We start from the raw sequence: 16,246 nt of genomic DNA, 5'->3' as shown, positions 1-16,246 counted from the left end.
TAAACCCCAAGTAAACCTTATGTTTACTTTTGGGGTTTACTTGGGGTTTACTCTGGGTTTACTTTTTGAAAATTGGGGTCCACTCGGAGATTACTTTGGGTTTATTCGGGGTTTACTTTGGGTTTCTTTTTCTTACCGTCCCACTGCCTGTAATTCGTGCCCGCTGTATATTCCGAATACACAGTTATTGTCTGCTTTCAGGGGTATACTTCTGACTGGGTTTACTCTCTGTGTCCACTCTGGGTTTACTTTGGGTGTACTCTGGGTCCACTTTAGTAAACCCAGGGTAAACCCAGGGTTAAGTTGGGGTTTACTTTCTGTTAGGTTGAGTGTGATCGGTACTGTATAACGGAAAGAGTGATAAATCTTCAAACCTCTATTTTTTTTTCGGTAAACTTTGAATTTAAATCATTTCATTTTTTCGTTCAATTTAAACTGATAATTTGTCTTCATATGTAAATTAAAATGATCCTTGAAACATTGTGGAAGTTTTATTTTGTAACGTCCAATTAAATGAGGCGGCTTTCTAGTGCAGCATATGAGTAATGCAATGCACATATTTTTTTGTTTTAACTTAACACAAATGTAAATGTAGAAATCAAGTATCCTTTTGTTTTATATTAAGATTTTAATACGGGTGCTATACTATTGTAGCATTAAGTCCTCTGGACATTAACATACTTGATCACTGACCAATCACTATTCATATCCTCATATACATATCAAAATCATATTTCTTAAAAAAAGTTTTATTTTGATGATATACATAGTTTACGTTTTTATAAAAAAAAATTGCATTATTCCCATCCATAACTATTGAAGATTGTTTCCTTGAGAATTTATGATATTCCTTATTCTAGATTATTTGTAAATTCATCTCGCAATGTATCTTTAAAATATCGGAACGCAATGATTAAACCAAGCAAAAGTAAATGAAATGGGATATAATATTGTTCTGCTACTAATTTTAGGTTAAGTTGACATGTTTCCTAGTACTCACTCATTAAGCAACATTAAATTCAAAGTTGAACTTTTCTTTAAACTTTTTATAGTTTAGTTTTTGAGAAACCTCTGATAAAAAACCCACATTTTGTTACTTTGTTTTTGTACGGCTATTAACTATCGTTTGTAAAATGCCAATTTGCTGTGAATAATTTATGAACTCTGCAAGGTGACTTGTTTGGAAAACAGCCGGCCGTAAATTTATAGAGCCTTCGATATACCTCTGAAGCCACTGAAAAATGCTTAAAACAAAATAATTTGATGACTGCAGTTAAGCTTTAATACAAAATTCAAGCAGTTTAACAACATACGATAAATACGAATACTTTTTTTAAATTACGAATATACATTGTAACGTCAATGTAGAGAGCTGTGAAAGCATGTTTTCAAATTACTCAGGTAATTTTTCACAAATCCATTGGTCGAAATAAGGGGCATGATTTAAAACATGATACATAAATCTATGTTGGGCTTATATCTAGTCCATTAGAGAAGCACATTGTTCTGTATGAGCGGTTCCACGCGCCATTTTACCTAATATTGCCGAATACTTTTCTCACAAATAAATGCGTTTAAAAACGAGCATGGTCTGTCGTTCCATTCACCATTCCTCAGAATGTCGACGCAGTCCCGTGCATCACCCTTGCTTGGCTCGAACTTGTACCAGTTGGTAAAGACCATGGACGTATTCGAATGGTCCCACACGTAGTGACCTTCAAGGTGACGATCGTTTAGTCCAGTCCAAGCTGTACATGTTTTAAAAATATAACTGCAATCTTCTAGAAAAGAAAAAAAATGATTTCAATTAATGTATAATCAATATTGGACACAACAATATGTGTAAAATAAAGAAAGTTTTAATACAGTATAAAGCCAACCACAATTAAATCATATACGCTTACAGTGTCATAATCAATTTTTCTGGCCACAAGGTACTATTAAATTAATTCAGTGTTTAAGGATAAAATTTTCCTAGATTTTTTTCAGAGAATTGTGGATATTTTATTTTATTACTTTACGAAGAAGTGTAGGGAATGAATGAGAAAAAAGAATCCTTTTTAATAATTTCTTGGTGATATTCAGCTCCCTCAGAAACGTTCATGATTAAACGTTGATTAGAATAATCTCCGTTTGATAGAGAAAGACAGAGGATTTGTAGTTGATATAAAATTATTTAGACTTGCTGGTCATACATTTTTACAGTACGTTAAATTCGAATTGTTGAAGTATTCAATACTGAGTTAGGATCAATTCTTACCAATTACCATTTTCGCCAGTGCACTGTAACGTCATTATATTATTTATTATTTTCTGTGCTGATAAAGTGACGTAACACTGCACTGGCGAAAATGGTACTTCGGAAGAATTGGTTAAAAACGAGTTGTTCTATCTACTGAAAATGCTTACATATGATATTCAACCCTATAATGATATTACAGTCTACACTGTATTTAAGTATTAACTAAACGAAATATGTTCTATGTAACACGAAGACAATTTACCTTTCAAAAGAAATTTAGTCATAAGCCAATCGGATTTCTCTTTCGTTTCAATTTCAACCAAGTGTGCACATTTTTTCTGGCATTCCAGCTGTTTGTAAATAAAAAAAAGATTAAAAAAGAGTTACTTTTCCTGATTTACGAAATTCATGTTTTGATATTATCATTAATATTTAGAGGGATGGATGTTAGTTGTCATTTTTGTACTTTAAAAAGTGAACGTCACTGCGCTTTCCTAGCATTTAACAAAACTGTATGAAATATGATTTATATTGAGTTCACTTTCTTAAACTATCGTTGTTTACAAATATTTTGATATAGACTATTTAAAAGTTTGACTTCTGTCTCTTACAAACTTCGATTGGTATCGTAATGTTAACAAACTATAATTTAGATATTTGAATCAGATTGTCCGTTTATAAATGTACATGTAAATATTCTTTCTTCTATTTAAAAGAGGCTTTCACGTAGCGGTTTATAAAGCCTAAACTTTCCAAAGTTCAAATAGCATACGATTAAATTTATTTACGTCTTTTTTGTATTGGTCTATATTTTGACGTTAAGAGCGCGTGTGATACATCAAGATATATCAATACTTTCGGTACAATTAAAGATCAAGGACTTAAAAAAGGTTGTAAACGGGCTTCTCAGCACCGAGTGTACCTTAACATGTATGGACTCATTAACCTTAAATACATGTAACATGCTGATCGACATAGACGCTAATTTTCTTTTTTCTACTGTTATTGTACATGTACCATTAACGAAACTTAAGAACAATCATAGAAGGCTGTAAATATGAACAATGAAAGCTTATCATAATTCATACGGACTATTAAAATAGCGATCATTGCAGAAAACTATTTAAAGTTAAGAGCTAATCTAATTTTGACCCCGTGCATACTATTGAGTTTTTCATTTGTCTTTAAAATGAGTATAAACGAAAGCAATTGAACATTTACTTTTTTTTCAGTTAACAAATTATCATACCGCCCTTACACGCGATATTCTATTTGTCTGCAACTCTTGGTGTGTTACAGGACATATAAAAAAAACATTCAATGCTTAACTAAGGATGATACCTTGGCGTCTTCCCATGTGAATTTCTCCTCTCCATAGAAATAATAGTGACCCAAATACTCTACCAAGTTAAACTCTGTAAGAAACAATGTCATTAAAATAGTTAAAACAGACTAAATGTAATCTAATATATAGAACTATGAAGAAAATAAAAAAACGAATTAAATCTTAGGACATTAATCTTATTTTTTTTCAAGTGCACTGAAAAAAGACTGAAAAGCACTCAAAAGATTGTCGTGTTCACTTTATCCAAAAATTTGCAATGATTAATATTTTTTCCTTTGTTGATATAAGGTTATGCATTTTAATTTTTATGGTGTCTTTTACATAGATTCATACAGTACTGATCAGACCCACCCTAACAGAAAGTAAACCAGAGCCAGGAATTACAGGCAGTAAGCTGTTAAGATAAAAGAGAGGTCTTCTTCACACCTCAGTGCGTATAGTTGACCTCAAAAGCAATGTCCAAGTAAACCCAAAGTAAACAACGAGTAAATCCAAAGTAAACTCAGAGTGGACCCAAATATTCAAAAGAAAAATCCATAGTAAACTCCAAATAAACCTCAAAAAGTAAACACTGAGTTTATTTGGGGTTTACTCTTTGTTAGGTTTGGTCTGATGGTACTGTAACACTAGTAGTACTTAACAAAAGAATGCTAATTGCATCAAATATAATGTTAGACTTACTTTATTTTAGTCTTACTTAAAAGAAATATTAAACATAGCACAAATACGACAATAATCGATTCTTGAATGTTTTAGTATCTATCCTTTGCTATAATTCTCATATTGTCTTTCATATAAATTACAAACACCACAAACATATGAAAAAATATCTAAAGTGAAATTTACATTAAACTGGAATTACTGAAAACAAGACCTGTGACAAAATTCGAAAATAAATATTGACATTACTCTTCAAATTAAAAATTAAAATAGATAGTCTGTTTAATTTTTCAAAAGAATATTTAATACTTATAGCGTACCTAAAACTTGAATTTGAAAACAATAATTCTGAATGTTTTACAGGATATTTTCGGTTGAAGCTAACGGTCCTGTGTGTGGTTACGTATCTAAAAAAAAACAAAACCCCACTAAAATAATAGGTTATCATCTGACTGTGTTTTTATTCAAACAAGACAAGTTACCTTTCTCATAACGTAACATGTGTGAAGATTCCGGGCCCATATACTGATACAAATAATTGTCCTTCTTTACACAGTGAAGTCCAATACAGTGTCTACTTATTTCGCTGTAAAGGAACTCCATACAATAGTCGTCTCCAGAACAAAGTCCTGCACAATGAACAAGACTGCAATCATCTCCATAAAGGATGGCTAGGGATGAGTTGGTCACTTCTTTGTACAATCTGGAATACCAAAACTGTCTTTGCAGACAAGGGACTGAAAATAGGAGAGCAGCAAAAAACCACGACAATGTTCTAAACATGGTCCTTACTGTGCATACACTTCAATATTTGAAATGAAATAACCGTGCATATTTTCTATATTTAAGCATTCAGCAAATTGATAAAAGTATTGATTGCTTTCTCATGAAAGGGGACCATAAAAAAGATAACGTTCGATTTCATACATATAATGCATAAGGTAAAATTTCAGCGGTATTTCTTTTCATTCTAACATGAAGCATGTTTTATTCTTATTTTGAGTTGGACTCTATTAAAACAAATTATTTATTTACTTTGGCATTCAGACATCAATAATGAAAACTCAAACATGACGCAACACTCGTAGAAATAATATAGTTTACATTTAACTATTTTTATGTTTTGGTGAAATATTATTGAAAATATTAAAAAGAAAATGCATTTTTTTCTAATCATTTCATTCCAACAACCAAAACACATTAAGCCGAAATGGTTAAGTTCTAAAAAAATTAGTTTTAAATTTTGGAAAATGGTCTTTATATCAATTTGTTAGATATGTTAGGAATTAGGAGGAATTTATCCTACAAAATCCGAATAATATAAAAACATGGATTGCAAACTGATTGTATTTTTTTTTTAACATAAGACACTCTATTTGAAGTAGAGTAGAATAGAAAAAAATCATTGATTTTTGTTTGTCTAAGGACACAATTCTTTAAAAAATATCTAAGGGCAGTATTTGTCTCACATAAAAATATCTATAATAATAAATATAAGAAGTAAAATGACAAAACAAAAAAAAAGTAGAAAAAAAAAGGTTAAGTTTATATATTATCGATAAAACATCACTCCTTTTACAATCAGCGTTGCAGTTTTATTCCCCTAATTCTTTCGCAGTCTGCTTTGTTTTGTTTTACCTGCCAAAACTGCTGATCACTGCCTTATAGTCAAGAGAATATCAAATAATTTATATGCAAAACACAACTTAATGAAAGCGTCAAAAGAACAAGTGTAAAAGCAATACTTTGTTTTAAAATGAAATGTGTGTAATATCCGTGGATTTGAAATGAACAAAATCGCCTTCCTTTAGTTTCATGAATACTCGTAAACAGACATGTTCGTATTTTTATCAACAATTACAGTTTCGAGGATATTTTGATTTAAAGTTTTAGTCTTTCATGGAGTGAAAATGTATCTGTCACCTTGCAGTCAATTTTAAGTTAATGTATTGCCTTTAAAAATCTATAAACGTTTTGGCTTGAAAATTTCTTTGCTATACACAAAAAATTGTAGTATTACTTTTTTTTCGATTTTACACCAGACAAAAAATGTTGATTTCTGAGAACTTAGATTGTTATCGAATTCATCATTACAAGCGATACAGTTTGTAATTATGATAGGAAACAGTCACTCATACAGGTAACTCCTGATGGCTCGAACTTCGGTCTCTCGGAGTGAGTATCCAGTCCAAAATTCTTTCGCAATAAAAGTAACGCTTGCTTTCTTTGACTCTTAATCTCTCAATACCCTTGATCTCTCGAAGTCATACTGCTGTCCTGGTTATTATTAATTTCTCTCGATACTCCAAAGTGGCAATATATATGCAAGCATTACCTAATTAATAGCCATACTTGGTCTTTTAAATGGCTTAACGCGTAAAACGCATGACTCGTTTAACAGGGTGTTTATTCAGGCGGCACGTGTCTTGTGTAGTGATACTTGATCGATGCTTGATTGTTCTCAGCATTACCTAATCAATTATTAATATTTATTATGAGACGAGACGACAATTTTAAGTCATTAGTACTTATTTAGTGCATTAGTACTCAGCAATTTAGTCATGTTGTGATGAATAGGGAAAACAATATAACTTTTAACAATTATTGTGTTTTTATTTAAACCACCCAGATCAGTAAATTTCATTTATCATTGAAATATTTCGGTATTAAGATATTTCCGGTAATACTAAATTAAAAACACCCGTCGGTCAACCCGGTAAATTCCAAACTCTTGAAAACTCAAAATCTTTATCCCTCGTGCCTATTTCTCGGTTTTGTGGACTTCAAGCTATCGAGAAATGTATCTGGATATCACAAAATACGACAGATCTTAAGCTAATCATAAGATATTACCGTTTTGAGAAACAGCTATTGTAATATCTTTCAACAAATTCTGGTCTTTAGATAGATCTAAGTCAAAAGATACATGCAGTTCTCTCTGTGAAAAGGATCCTTTGCTTAAAAATGCTGCAAAATGAACCATAATATTGTTTGTTTTATCCATAAAGTCTATTAAAACTGAGTTAAAATGTTATATATAGGTAAAGGTTTTTCAACACATTATTATCCACAGAAATGATGGAAACAAAAACGGACAAGAATATTGGCCTAGATAATTGGTACCAGTTAATATCGTGATGGAATTTTAAATACTATTTTGTCGTGCAAAAGACTGTTAACGTTTACTGCATATGAATAATAGAAAAATGATAAATGCATATAAAAAACAAAACGTAATTTTACTCATACAAAAAGATAAAGCACAAATAAAATTAAGCATTAATTTTTTTGAATGTCTGACATTTTGTTATTATGACGACTGCATAAGTTATATAGTTTAATCACACCCCAGTATAACGTCAGTCTATCAAATCATGCATTGCAGCATTGAACCTAATAGATTCATTTATGCATTAACCGTTCTCTATGAACCATAATATTTAAAATTTAATCTTTAACAAATTTGCAAGTGAAATCATTTCAAATGTACTCCATTTTGGGCCATTTTATGACAAACGCACAAATTGATTTCGGCATCATCTTACCCAACTGGCCTTAAATTGTCATAGAATTTATATGGTGAAACACAAAACTCTGAAAAGATCTTTTTAAATCGAATTTAAATTGGAATTTACACTCGAGGAAACAATGTATAAATCATCGTTCAGTTATGTAACAAAGAATAATGATAAGAATTGAAAAGTGAAAGTCCCAGTTTTAAAATGTTAATTCTCTCATACGCCGACGTGAATGAAATTTTTTCAATGTTTATTTGTACGATTACATTATATATTTTTATGAGAACTATGAGTTCTGTATCATATGGTGACTTTTTCCTTATGGATGGAACAGGCAAGTCGGGCTAGCTAATCTTTTGGACACACATGCATGATAGACTCCCATATTTTTAAGGGCATGGTTTTCATTTGAAGGTTAAGAAAGACAGCTTTTACTGTTCTTAACTGTTCGAATCTTAATACGTACCTAAAAGGAAAAAGTTTACTTGTTTTCAAGTATACTAGAACAAAGTACTAAAAAGGTATATAGTTTGAATGTAATTTCAATAACCGCCATCACCTCCACTTTCCTTTGATAGATATGTGCAGTAATTTGCATTTTTCGCCCTCAAAATTTAAGTATTTTTTAACGAGCTTTAAAAATAAGGTGGCAGATAGTTGAAATCATATTGAAAATAAGTGTGTAAAATGTTACGTCACGTCATAATGTAGAAATGACATCATGAATTTTTTTTAGTATGATGTGTATAATTATGGGAAGAAAAACATACGTTAAAATCCTACTTAAGCAAACCTGCGCTCTATACTTCCAAATGCAAAATATATAGAAAAAATGATATTATTTTTATTTTTATTTGGTTGCAAAATGACGGGAATTGTGTCATTTATGTGACGTAATAGAATAATGATGAGTAAAATCAAGATTAAAGTGTTAGGCATTCTCTGTACAATGATTTATGGATATTTGATTTTTATACGACACTCTTTAAAAATTTGTTAAAATTGGGGGCAGATATTTATACATACCAAATATTGTTTTTTTTAATGTTTGTCACCTTTTTGATATACCCTTCTCATATGACAATAAAATACTGGTCGTTAACTTTTCTTATTAGGCAAGCCGACAAAATCTCATTCTGAGAGGTCAGGATATTCCCATATCAGCAGCAAGCAAAATTAATTTCGATTGAAACGCGCTTTCTGATTGGCTCAGAAACTATAAAAAAAAATCTTATGAATAATGTTGTCTTTGTTGCAGTAAGACTTATCAAAAAGACGCAACGATTCGCATGACGTTACGTTTGAGGTTTGTACTATTTGACCTAATTGGAAAGGTCTTTCTGGGTTTTTTCTACAATAATGGCAAAAATTATAATTTTTAATAATTCAATGTTTGTCACTTTTTTGATATACACTTCTCATATGTCAATAAAATACTGGTCGTTAACTTTTCTTATTAGGCAAGTCGACAAAATCTTATTCTGAGAGGTAAGGATATTCCCATATCAGCAGCAAGAAAAATTAATTTCGATTGTAACGCGCTTTCTGATTGGCTAAGAAACTATAAAAAAAATCTTATGAATAATGTTGTCTTTGTTGCAGTAAGACCAATCAAAAAGACGCAACGATTCGCATGACGTTACGTTTGAGGTTTGAACATTTTGACGTTATTTGAAAGGTCTTTCTGGGTTTTTTCTACAATTAATAGCAAAAATCATAATTTTTCAACAATGATTTCAATTTTTTTTTAATTTTTATACAAAAAATGGTTTACGATTGTTTACGCTTTTATAAAGCGTCGCTGTCAAAAACAATTTTTGTCGGATAAAACGTATGACCATTGAATTCATTTCTAAAAGAAATAAGCAACTGTTATTTTTTTTACTCTGGTTGTATTTTCAAAACAAATGTTTGTCATGTCAGACAAAACAATTGCCATACGCGTACATATGCTTAATTTTGATATGATTCTCAAAATCTATTGGAAGCTCTATCATCTACTTCTATATAATTGGATTATCTTCCTTGAGAATTTCATTTTTTTTTCGGAAATAATGAATCACTCCAGTGATGGTAGCAAATTTGATTGATACACTTTTGTTAATTTAATTGGTTCAGAGACTTTTAAAGCAGAATTGTACTCTATTGTCATTCTATATCAAAATCTGGTTTTTAATTAATAGTTTAATATAACGAGTTTATGATGTCTTTGAAAATGAACGTCTAAATTAGGTCCATCATTAGAAAAATGTTGAGTTTCAGTATATCATTCTCACAATAAAAAAACCCCGATGATCCGTATTAGTTTTCTGTATGAATAGTGTTTCTACAGTTCTGTTAGCAAAGAATGTGCGTGAAAAGTACACATGTCCCGTCGTAAAGTCTTTATTATTTACCCAGTAGATTTAAAATTAAGGATATGGCAATTGTCACAAGAGCTTTAAAAAGGACTGGTAAGATAGATTATAAGAATGAACAGTTTAATAGCAATTAAGTAGAACTAATTAAACAAGACCTTGGACTCAGCTATCTATTTCTTGCGTCAAAACATCTTAGGAAGACGCAGTCTCAAGCGAAATATGCACCGATTGCGTAGTCTTAGCTTAAAAGCCAGACAAATCTTGTTGACTTCAAAGAGCCATGGCTGAGTGGTCAGCAGTGAAATAGACAGGCCTACGTCACATTGTTGTTTGACACACCTACCCAAAGTCCAAGCTTTTGTTTAAATGGTTCTATTATAAAGTGCAGAGTTATTGATAAAGCAAAGTAGTTCTAATGTTTCGAAAAAAACGTTGATTAGTCAGAATGGACATCGATTTTGTTGCAGGAGGCGGAGTTTACTCCATTTAATGAATTTTATCTAAATTATCGAGAACGGGTTAGGCAAAAGGTTATTATAATTAAATTATCTTTAGAAGTGCATTTTCCAGGTTAAGAATGTCAATCAAATTAAATTGAGATGGTTCATATTAATAATGCTGATGGAACAGCCAAACGTTTGTTTATTTACAAATTTAAATTATATATATATTGATAGGCACGTAGGGATTTACGTGCTTGGCAAATGGCCATTAAACATTTTATTAATAAACAATTAACGACATTATCAAAGATGAACAAATAGTTTTAAAACTCATATTTACATTTCTACAGAAAATGATTTTGGGGACAATTTTTTTGTTTTTTTTTGTTGTTGTTTACTTTCAATGTAGGGAGATAAAAGCATACGGTAATAGAAATAATTTTTGTTAAATGTTTAGTGTTTATATGCCGCACTGCTGACACATATCTCCACATGATTAATCATATTTCAAAGTTTCGTCAAAAATATTACAAAATATTGACTGGGGTAAATGGCAACATTGGTTATATAAGTCTTCAAGAGACAAAACATTGCCCGACGCAAAGCGGATAATTTTTTCAACTCAACATAGAATTCACGAATTCAATTTTGCGCAAAGTTCATTTCTTAAATATCCTCGGCATCAAACGGTCACTGGTGATATTTCGCCACCCGTAAGATGTTTTAACTGATTCTACTTCACAGTAATTCGCCGTTACCTTGTTTTAGAGTCGCGAAGAGTTATTTATGCCATTGTTTACGAGTCAACAAATTAGAAGATATTGATTGAAATGGAGGGAATATTCTCTAGATATTATTCGTAGTCGGTCAATATTAAAACAATATTGACCGGTGATTTTTTTGGACGAGCTTATATTACAATTATTGACTATTCGTCTTTATAAAGTTATTTAGTGAGAATATACTACTAGATATAACGAAATTAAATAATAGATCTAAAAAAGGATATAAAAACTTTTTAAAAAGCACGAATTAAATACAAATTGAACCTTCTGTTTCCTGGATGTGAAAATAGTTGGTTAAAGTTTAATGGTCATTGTATAATGGGAATGTAATCAAAGGCCACGTGGGTGGATACAAAATTTAATGTGGTATCATTTCTATATTACGTTTTCAATTTTTTTCTTTTTCACGGTAATGCCTTTATAGTGTGAAACTTCAAAAAAGCATACGATTAAACAATAAAACTCATGCATTTTGTAATTTTTTTTATTGTAATTAAAGAATGTAAACGAAAATAACTAAATATGGAAGACTAACTGCACAGCTGTTAAATATCAGAAAAAAAATTATTGAACAGAATATAGATTATGCATACAAAAAGACAGAACAAAAGCAAACCTCGTTTTTTTTTTTTTTTGATTGGACTTTAAATTAGGAGAATATTTCTAAAATTTGTCATTATATACGTTTTCCTAAAATGTGTAATATCCGTGTTTTTTGTTTCATGAACAATAAGTGCACTAAGAGAGCATAATTTTAATTGTGTTATGTGTTCTAGTAAACATTGCACTTCATCTCTACTCCGTATATATAATAGTTACTACAATATAATGACTAATAAAATTTAGGAATGATAGAGAAGTTTTGACAATAACGTATTTGTTGTTTTATATACCACATAGGTTTTATGTGGTATATATAGGGTTTATTTGTATGTAGTTAAGGAAACAAGCATAACAAGTTTCTCGAGAAAAAAAAAAGAAACACCTCTGCTACCATTTCAAAGAACCTTTTTGAACCTCATTAAATAGAAATGACTGTAAACTTTATGCATTCAGGTATCTCTTTCACTTTCCACTTTCCACTCTGAAATGAAGTTCCTGAATTTGAATTCCTTTTATGTTGGTAACGGCACGTGGTATGTTTAATGACTAAGCAGACTTAATTAACCATATAATAACAAGCTGTATCTAAATTCAGAGAAAAAAATATTCTGAAGGAATGGTAACATTAATGATTTACATCTTTAAAATGTCAAAGAGGAATATAAATCATATTACAATGCGAAAGATGGTAACATTAAAATCAGATAAATCGTATTTCAAATGATACTTTTATTCACCAAGCTAATACTCCCAAGCGACCCACAGCTCGTGACTATATCTCAGTTTAATGAGGAAATACACAAAACCAATGCAACAGTAAAGCAATTAACAAACATAATTTATTGTCTCCGTGACTTAATTTTAGCTTTTGACAAATTTAAGAGCCACAAACTGAATAACTGTAAATGAAAGGCACTTAAAAAATTTGATAACATCCTTATTTCTAAAATAAAGGGTTTCCAAACACCAATTTTTTGTATTTTCCTTGTCAACACCCAATTCGTAGAAGTTGACCTTCTTTGGCATAAAAAGAGAGCCTCTGATATATAAGAAATCAAGAAAATATTAATACAAGAACACCGAAAAGAATAACATCCCCCTCGTAATATGAGACATTGTGGTGTCGGGGATTCATCATGTAATTGAGATCACAAAGACTGTTGTCATGTTGTAAATTTTATATTTACTGCCAACCGGCAAATTCAAAACTTACAACACGGCATTATTCCCACGCTCTAGGGTGTATATAAGGAGGGGGCAGATGCATTTACATGGTTGTGCAATTCCCTCGATTCTTCGCGAAAAGACACAGCATTTGTGTTATAGTTTGCTCATTTAATTTTTTTTGTTTAATTCAGTGATTTACATTTGGCATTCAGACGATTAATAAATGCAGAAATACAAATATGATTCATAATGAATAGAAGCGTAGTTTAAGATCTAGCAATCTGTAGTCTGCTGTCTAGGAAAACTCGAGTTAGCATTTCGTTACTTTAATCCCATTTTTAAAACAATGGCAAATCTTAAGAAGAAGAGATCTTAAGATTTCCTCATTGAAACTTCCCTTCTAGCTTGTAGGATTCAATACCCGGCTTGAGAAAAAATATACGGGAATTTGTCTATGCAGAAGAGATGAAAGTATCCGGATGTTATGGTTTAAAAACTGTACAATGGATTCAAAGTGACTTCCAAATAGAAAAAAAAATGTAAACATTTCTCATCAAAATTTAAGTAAGAAAACGGCTTCCATTCTTGTGAATTTTCCTGGGTTAAGTGATAATGTTTTAATGGAGATATCTTGGTAATTGTCCTCTTCATCAATTTTATTTGCACTTTTTTCACTTGTATGTGTAATTGTATTAAAATTTATGTGCGGCATGAATATCTTGGGATGGACTTTAGGATTTTGAATTATTACAGGTGTGGTCACGCACGGGAAACTTGTCTCTTTTGTTAGACATTTTAGTTTAAAATTGATCAGTTTGAAATTGATCATATAATAGAATTGAATCAATATCAAACCAAGTCAATGCGCAAAACCTCATCGAACAATGCAAAAGCTATCACTTGTACCTGTAATGAAACTGAAATGATGAAACGGATATGGATTCAAACTTCCCCTTGATAGAAGTTGATCGTGTGAAACCGACGATGAAAGTATTGATAATTCGCAGGTCGCTTTTTACATCTATATTACTATATTAAAATAATAGACTCGAACTTTTGGGCTTTCATACAGAGAAATCGGAAGAGTACTTATATTCAAAACATCATTGGTACTTGAAAATTATTTTTTCTCAATCAAGCTTCACCAATTAATTATCAACGAAAATTATTTTTAAAAATCCTGATATCATCTGGATTTTTTGGATTTTACAATCTTGCGCTAAATCACTGGAGGCTCTTTAGTTTATGTTTCCACAATTTCACATTTGCATGAATTAACTCAGAAACGATGATACAAATACGTGTACGTTTTTATTGAAAATTTGCTATATTTTCTATTCATAAAAAAAATACTGGAGATAGCTCTAAATCAGAGCATTTAATATGAAAAATCCCGAAAGTTCCGAATGTCAACGTGCCGTGTAAATTTTAAGCGAGTAAGGAACGAATGCGTTCCGTGTATTGTCTCTGTAGCAAAGAAAATACGTTTACTTTGGTGAAAAAATGTCGAATTCTTCTTTAATATGAATTGAATTTTAGATGAAAGGTATTTACAGCCTCAAAATGGTTTGTTATGAATAATTTGACGGTTATTTTAATGCAGCTTCATTAATTTTCCTCAAAATCGTTTTTGAGCTATTCTATATTTTTTTGCTACATTACGGGTATATGGGAGGCATTTTAACTGTAGTGCAGGCCTGTTCCGAGACAAAGTTAGATTATTGTAACTAAGCAGAGTGTAGTGAAATTAATAGCATTATTGTAGGCTTAAAGCTTGCTTATGTAAATGTCAACAAAACGTGTATCGATGTATCTATTTCGTAAATGTCCGATATCATATCTAATGTCAATCCGTGCATGGGTCAAAGTCTAGTATATTTGAAAAAATACACTCGTAAACTCAAGAAACTATTTGAATTTTGTGTTTCTCTAATATTTCTTTGCAAAACTAAATTAAAGAAAATGTACAAGTAAAACGAAGAACCATATGCATTTTCAATTTTCTTTCACCTTGTTTACAAGTTATACAAACACTACATTTCTAATTCAAGCCAGTCAAGTTGGTGAAAAAATACTTTTCTGTAAGCAATTAAACCATTTTGTTATGTTTTTTATGCGTTTTGTGATATCAACAAAATTCAAAAATAAGCAGCAACATTTGTTCATAACAGCAATTTACCCTTAACTGTACTGAATGCTCAAAGTGCACCGATAAAATCTATAATTTAGAAAACTAGACAGTTATTGACCGTGTATCATATTAACCTATTACACCTGATTCGCATACCGTCTTGATGGCTCGAACTTCGGTCTCTCGGAGTGAGTATCCAGTCCCGAATTCTTTCCCTATAAAACTAACGCTTGCTTTCTTGGACTCTTAATCTCTCAATACCCTTGATCTTTCGAAGTCATACTGAAGTCCTCTTTATTATTAATAAATGTGAATTTCCTCTAGGGAGGATTTTTTTATTTTTTCAAAATTTATTTCCGGTCATTCGTTTCCTGTCCCGCGACGAAAAAGCTTGTCATCTCGAGATCTCAAAAATGGTAAAGACTTGAACAACCAAACTTCGTACGATGATAGTCCTCTGTATGTAGATGTGTTTAAACTATTTTGTTTTGTTCGTCGTAACTTCCGGTCGTCACCGGAAGCACTTCAAAAATAGTTATTTTACGCATTTAATTCATTTTCCATAAAATAAGAGTATATGTATAAATCTATACATAAGTTATCTATGCAATGTTACATCAACAAAAAAATTCTACTTCCGGTGAGATATCTCAGTCATCTCAGGTAGCTTTTTTAAAACACACTTTGTAACCGCGAGATCTCAGAAACTTTAAGTGATCAAGACACGAAACTTTTATGGATGATAGACATCGGATTGAAGATGTGTTTATTTGGTTTCATGTTTTCTGCCGTCACTTCCGGTCCACACAAGAAGAGTTCAAACAAATTGAGTATTTATCAGTTAAACTGTTTTCCGTTGATATTTTTAGTTAGATAAATGAAAAATAATGTACAAAAGGCAAGTATACAAAAAGTATTCAATACAATTTACATTGAACGCTTCCGTTTGTCCGTTTCCTGTCCCGAGAGCAAAAACCTTATTTCGACGAGAT

At 31.1% G+C, this 16,246-nt stretch overlaps 1 protein-coding gene across 2 annotated transcripts; it reads right to left on the bottom strand.

Moving 5' to 3' along the window:
* Window positions 1-1,256: 1,256 nt before the first annotated feature.
* On the bottom strand, window positions 1,257-15,522 carry LOC105348295 (lectin BRA-3). Of its 2 annotated transcripts, XM_066077694.1 has the most exons (5): window positions 15,389-15,522; window positions 4,730-4,950; window positions 3,584-3,657; window positions 2,505-2,592; window positions 1,257-1,781 (listed from the first exon to the last, which is right to left on the bottom strand). In XM_066077694.1, exons 1-5 carry the CDS (start codon window positions 15,406-15,408, stop codon window positions 1,537-1,539), a joined length of 648 nt encoding a protein of 215 aa, XP_065933766.1. In that variant the 5' UTR covers window positions 15,409-15,522; the 3' UTR covers window positions 1,257-1,536. The 2 variants fall into 2 exon arrangements, with proteins under 2 accessions (XP_065933766.1, XP_011455950.4); XM_011457648.4 differs by lacking the exon at window positions 15,389-15,522 and having other exon boundaries at window positions 4,730-5,277.
* Between the last annotated feature and the right edge of the window lie 724 nt (window positions 15,523-16,246).

This window comes from Magallana gigas, chromosome 1, assembly GCF_963853765.1.
Source record: "Magallana gigas chromosome 1, xbMagGiga1.1, whole genome shotgun sequence".
In the NCBI taxonomy this organism is placed as follows: Eukaryota; Metazoa; Mollusca; class Bivalvia; order Ostreida; family Ostreidae; genus Magallana; species Magallana gigas.
Note: the sequence above shows the minus strand (reverse complement) of the source record. Positions and strands in the feature narration are given on the sequence as shown.